The following is a 6,713-nucleotide window of genomic DNA, read 5'->3' as shown; positions in this document are numbered from 1 at the left end:
TTTGATGAGGTTTCTGGCTGGCAAGGTTTTGCAAAGTTAAGTCATACCCTGGACACATGCTTATGACGCCATCGGCACTGGTCCGAGTTCTTCAAGCCGCACACTCAGGATGTTAAACGGAGACGACGGCAAAACAGCTCAATCGTGTGGCACATGTTTTACGCAGTAAGAAAAAAAACCTGATTTCTTGATCCAAAACACCTGTTTATCGATACATGAACCAGGTTTTTCATCTTGCTCGAAATACCAGGAGCGATATTGGCTTGCTCTCTTTGTGCATACTACTTGTCGTATACCCAGAACAGTGAAACAGCCATTGTATTATAGAGGTTTCTTATAATTGCCCCCTTCCAACCGTAGATGGTGTTTTGGCTCGGCTAAGTTCACTCAGGTCGGAATTAGCGAAGGTGAGGACGATTGTGCAGCCTGGCTTCGATTAATTCCGGCCTGATTGGAGTTACCCGAGCCAAACGGCATCAACGGCTGGAAGGAGCTAATCATAAGAAACCTCTATAATGCCATGGCTGTTTCACTGTTCCTAGTGTGTGGCAAGTAGTGTGCACCAAGAGAGCAAGCCAGTATCGCTCCTGGTATTTCGAGCAAGATGAAAATCCTGATTCCTTTGTCGACAAACCAGCGTTTTGGATCAAGAAATCAGGTTTTTTCGGGGTTTTTTTACTGCGCACACTAGCCTAAGAACACTACGACCAATGTTCTTCATAGGCCCTTATACGTCTTCAAATAATCCTAGTTACATACCAGATAAACATAAACTATTACAATTGAAAACATAGCTTTTAAGGCTTTATTTTTTCAATACTCACACAATATGCTGTCATAAATAATTTCATATTAAAATTACATAATTACATGACGAATGAGCCGTAAATGTCCTAATTGTATTCTGAGTTACAGTGTAAAATGTGCATGAAGGTCGTATTCATAGGTACCTCAAGTTGGTGCGACAAGCATCTGATTTTAATAGCGCTATTCAAACATCTTTTAAACCAATCAATAATCCTATTGCTGAAGAGGATAATAAGCTTCTACCTATTTCTATAAAATTTATAAAATAGCTGTGGTCTTTGTTTGCTTTGGCTAAATCCTGTTCAAGTGGTGGGTTACAAAGCGTTGTGATTTTATCTAGGTATGTATAACCAACGCTTAACAATGAGAGGACATTCCTGAACCTCGTTGACTTGGGGATGATTTGAATTATGACTGTTTGATATATATTTATTATCAGCAATGTGGAAAAAGAGACACATGTATGATATAACCGTAAAATGGTACTATTTTGTTGAAGGAGCAAAGTTCAACAAACCATAACTCTGCTTCTGGATATCGTTTGAAGTCAAATGATATACCATATTAAAGCTAATGATATAAATTTTCTAAACATGAAATAAAACTAAATTGACCAGGGGAGGAATTTACGGCTCATTCGTAGTGTACGGTCACATTTTATTGAGCTACGCGGTTCCTGTCGTAATGTAGGTTTCTTTATCAAGTGCGCCAAAATTTACAGCCAACTTTGAATTAAAGTGTAATGTTATGATGAACTTCTGTGCTCGGTTTGTTGTGTAATCCATAAGTTGTTTCAAGGGCAAGCACGGCCTATTCCGGAAGTAAAAGGCAGACCTGGCGTCCTTGTCACGCTATAGTCTCGGTACAAAGTTTTAAATACTAAGGGATTTCATTATAAAAAGGAATATAAATTCGTACAGAAAAATATGGTTTTGTTTCCCTATAGACAAGTTTAAATTAATGTCGTTCCAATAAAATGCAATTGTTCCCACCCGATACCACCCCCCCCCCCCCAATAAAAAAGAGTTATTGCATCTCCTTTGCTCATACCATGAAACCATGAAACCATACGGACTATACGTACATGCAAGCCCGGAGAGTAAGCTGAAGCTAAGCGTAGTATGCCCCTATTTGAACGTTTTCGGCGGGCCCATAGTCCCAAATTTGCCAACACGTCCATGACTGCATGATAACGGCCTCTTTTTCCGCCTGAAATTGCTTGCCTATCTTATAATAGCAGGTCAAAATAATTGATCAACTTAAGGGGGCAAGGAAGAAGGCAACTTTCAAGGGGGGTGGGACGAAAATGGTCAAAAACGGGGAGCACCCCTCCCCACCCCTGGCCCGAGGCCACTGGCCCGAGGTACAATAAGCAATAAGCGACATTACCCATCACCCATTTTAAATCATCATGGTGATACAGACAAGTATCTTGATGCCAGAAGTGTATAGTTTTAAAGAAAACTGTTTTATACATTGTTCTACTTGTTAAATGACGATACATTTTTTCCATTAAGTATTAAGCGAGGGTGAAACGTAAAAACGTAATGCTAGAAAGTAACTTTTCAATAGAAGGAATGTCTGGATTTCCAACTAAGCTTTCTGAAAACAACTGGAATCCCAGTTGCCAATGTTACTGGGAAAAGATTGGAAAAGCAATTAAATGAATGAAAAATCACGGAACTGTCCAAATTGAGCTCTCAATTAAGGATTTGCTCACTATAGCTTTGGATATATTAAAAGTATCCAATTTCCAACAATTGCGACTGGACAAAAAGTCCGGAAATCCAAACTCCTCTATGTCTATTTTCAGGAATAGCTCAATGGTAATTGATGTTCCGCACTGGTTTCAAAATTAAACCATATTACCTCAATTTAATGAAGGAAGATAAGGGATTACATTGGATCGTATGGTAACTTTATAACATAGTGCTTAAGATTGAGTACATTACTGTAAAGTATAAACATCTTTTAATAATTTGGAAGAGTTCTTTGGTGTGCATTGATTCTTACAAATTGCTTTAAATATTAACAGACAGTCATACATCAACAAAATAAATACATAGCGGTAAAGAATCCCAAATGAAATTCATCATACCGTTGGCGTTTCTTTCGCTTCACCTTCACTCTTTGACGCCTTTGACGTGTTTGGGTTAAATGTCTTGAATGATGGACGCGATGGAAGGCTTTTAGAGTTAGATCTAGATCTGGAAGGAAAGGTTTTGGAATTTGATCTCGAAGGTAGCGAAGACGACGGCAATTCAATAGCGATTCTCTTGACGACACGTTTCGTCGCCCATGAAGGCTGCGGAATGTCTTGAAATCGGCATAAAACCATTGCTTTGAGAACAATCTTAAAATGAGGATGTTTCCATGCGTATATAACTGGGTTGATTGCACTTGACGCAAGCAAAATAGCTCCCGCATAGATCATAAAATGATCTGTGTTCACTAATCCAGCCAGCAGAAGAGCTAACAGGTACGGTAACGAACATATTAAGAATGCTAAAACTACGTAAAACAAGTTCATAGTCACTGCTAGCTGTTGACTGTCAATTCTGTCTTCATGCGTTCTTTGTGGTGAACTTGTCACACCATTTATTTTCATGTTCGATATGGAGGAAGAGAAGAAACTCTTTTTAGACGATCCTGGTCCTGGCGATGAAGTGAACTCGCTCTCGCTAATTGCAAAGCTGCTTGGCTTTCTGTTCAGAGATGAGGAAAAGGACCGACGAATTCTTTGCAGTTTGAAATGACGTCTAATGTGCGTCAATATCCAACTGTAGCAGATGATGATGGTGAACAAAGGTATAGGGATCACAGCAAGTTGGAAATAGTTATAAGTATCCGATTTGGGATGAAGTTCCACATCAGAACAGGTGTAATCTGACTCGTCGTAGCCTATTTGTCCCACTCCTAGTAGTGGTGGGATTAGGATTAACGGTAAAGGAGTAATCCACGTAAGGAATATCATAATGCCTACGTTACGATAAGTGTATATCTTCGGAAAATATTTTGGCTTCGTGATCTTGATAAGACGATTCACACCTATTATCGCTAAACTATACAGACTGGTACCAGAGCTAGTGTAAATAACTGTTCCTGCTAAGCTACAGATCCATCCTGCAATAGGCCATCCACTTTTACTCAGTAGAGCTACAACGTTCCATATTAGCATCAAACATGTGAGAAGATCGCTTACAGCAAGATTGGTGATCATACAGTTTGTTGGCTCTCGAAGCTTTCTAGAAAGAATTACGGCTATTATCACCATAGAATTACCGATGATGCCAAGAAGGAAGATTACTAAGTATATAATGCCGACTATAACTCTCTCCCAATATGCAATAACAATGCCGGTACTTGCCGACTCCTCACTACCGTTCGTTACCGTATACATTGAATCGGTATACATGGTGTATCCTAGTTCATCAGTAACGGTGTCGGTACTCAAAATTGTAAAATCTTCATCCATCGCTGGTAACAGATAGTGTCATCTAGTGAGCCACGAAGATTATCTCAACGTTTAGTACAGCACACTCTTTTTATCATGCATCGTCTGCCAACATGTTTACTGGTATGATGTGTTGAGCACAAACCGTCATGTTTATAACCAATACTGACCTCATTCAGGAAAGAGTGGTCGGCTTTAAAGCGAAAGTTTGTTGTTTAAAGGTTCACGTATAAAGATATCTCTTTAAGCTTCTTTAAAGAGCGAATCGTCCAAAAGAATCGGCTTTTGACTCACTAACTCTCTTTATATTGAAGTTTACTTAAACAAAAAATGACCTGCTGAATAGCATCATGTGCTGAAATACCATACGTGATGTTCCATGTGTTCACTCGAGTAAGCTAGAGCTATCTAGACAAGGAACTCCTACAAATCAACTTATATTGCTTTGGCATTGTTTCACAGTGAGCACAACCTCACTCATGACAAAGCTACTGCAAAGTTCAGACGAAGCTACCATTCGCTACCACTTTGTGAAAGTAAAATGGTATCGAGGTTGTTTCACCTCATCGTTCAAGTTTATATTACCAGTAAACAGTTCAATATAATTATACGCTCGTTTAGGGGCTGGGCAATAATTATCATCTGTTCGGGTGGGCTTGCCAAAACTAGTTTACTCCCCCGGGTTTACTCCCTTCTTGGAATGCAAATAATTGCAGGTAAGCCCCCCCCCTTTACACATGTCATAATTTTGGCAACCAATTTTGGAAACCTTAGATGGTCTGGATAATATGAGTGTATATTGCGAGCAGGACATTTTGCATATTCGAATGTTTTCCTTCTGTTTTCCAAGCCTTTAAACGCGTTTTATTTAAAAAGTATCCCATGAATGTTTGCCAAAATTGTCTTGCTTCCCCACATTTTTGCCTCCCCCCTTCGACCTGCCAAGAATTGCTTCCCCTCCCCCTTTTGACCTGCCAAAAATTCCGCGTCCCACTCGTTTTTGGTCAGATAATTTTTGCACAGCCCCTTACTGTGTTTACGATAAGATATTTGCAAAGTTCATAGCAGGTTTGTACTACAGAGCCTTGCAGTATCCATATCTCTTTGTAAAAAGGAAGCAGATATCGCGATTATTATCTTGTCCTTGGTGTGTAATATTTACCAGGGTTGTGGTCTCTAGTTTATACACAAAAACAGGAAACACGAATGAAGACCGTGCTTACAGTACCTGAGCTGAGTCAAAATCAAACAAACACCTATGCAGTGTTATTTGAAATAAACGCAAATTAGCATCGAAATTATTAGAAATAGCTTTGGACTATCACTTCGTCCGTGAGCCGGGGACGTCCTAATGTTCGCTAGGCCTAAGGGTCGCTAGTCTTAAAGTTCGCTTGTGCCCTAACCCTATCCCTAACTCTTCACCCTAACTCTAACTCGGATTAGTGAATCTAATTTTAGGACTATTGAACCTTACGATTATAGAGGTCAGCGGTCAGTCAGTCCTTTTTTTTTAAATCAAAAGTGGAACAAATTCTTGCGAAGAGCGCAAAATTTTTCAAGGCTACAATGGCCAAATATGAGGTTAGTTTGGTCAGAACCCCACATACTGGCATCAACATTGAGAGATGATTGTATGGACCATGCCCCCTTATCCAAATATTGGGAGAGATTTACCCCCCCGATTTATGCCTTTGCTATAGGCTAGGAGCAGCAACCTCAAAAATTAGTTCGTCACCCCCCCCCCCCACTACTTACAAGGTTTGACACCTTAGGTAGTTAGTATGGACCCTCTAGATCACTGCTAGGTAGGTAGTGGTCTCAAATTGTGGTATCAATTTGTTTCTACAGGTCTTTTATATATGGACGTGTACTAGCGTAAAATCCCGAAAATTTGACAAAATGAAGGGGTAGGGGAAATATAAACTGCCATAACTTAATTTTTACTCATGAGAAGCAATTAGTTTTGGGAAGAAAATGTAGCTCATTGATTGTTATTACTCTCTAGTATTATTTGAAAGCAAACCTAGGTTTTATTAGACCATGATTGGATGCGGATAGTCCATACACTAGTGGAAAATTAGATTTTTCATAACCATATATAGGGTGAGTGTGTATGTGATACTGGCTTCAAAACACTAGTTACATATTCTTACCAAAATAAATTCATTATTATGAGTAAAAGTTGAGTTATGGGAATTTATTTTTCCCCTACCCCTTAATTTTGTCCTATTTTCTTGATTTTACGCTATTACACATCCATGTATAAAATGACCTGTAGAAAAAAATGATACCACAGTTTGAGACCACTACCTAGCAGGGATTTAAAAGAGTCCATACTAACTACCTATGTTGTCAAACCTTGTATGTAGTGGGGTGAACGAACTGCTTATTTAGGGCCCCTGTGTGATCTTGCTCCTGGACTATTAAGTAAAAAGTTAATTATTAGTCAAGA

General features: G+C 39.2%; 1 protein-coding gene across 1 annotated transcript; it reads right to left on the bottom strand.

Moving 5' to 3' along the window:
- Positions 1 to 782: 782 nt before the first annotated feature.
- On the bottom strand, positions 783 to 4,699 carry LOC140151366 (protein trapped in endoderm-1-like). The gene has a single exon (XM_072173677.1). It carries the CDS (start codon positions 4,280 to 4,282, stop codon positions 2,900 to 2,902), a length of 1,383 nt encoding a protein of 460 aa, XP_072029778.1. The 5' UTR covers positions 4,283 to 4,699; the 3' UTR covers positions 783 to 2,899.
- Between the last annotated feature and the right edge of the window lie 2,014 nt (positions 4,700 to 6,713).

This window comes from Amphiura filiformis, chromosome 4 (genome assembly GCF_039555335.1).
Source record: "Amphiura filiformis chromosome 4, Afil_fr2py, whole genome shotgun sequence".
In the NCBI taxonomy this organism is placed as follows: domain Eukaryota; kingdom Metazoa; phylum Echinodermata; class Ophiuroidea; order Amphilepidida; family Amphiuridae; genus Amphiura; species Amphiura filiformis.
Note: the sequence above shows the minus strand (reverse complement) of the source record. Positions and strands in the feature narration are given on the sequence as shown.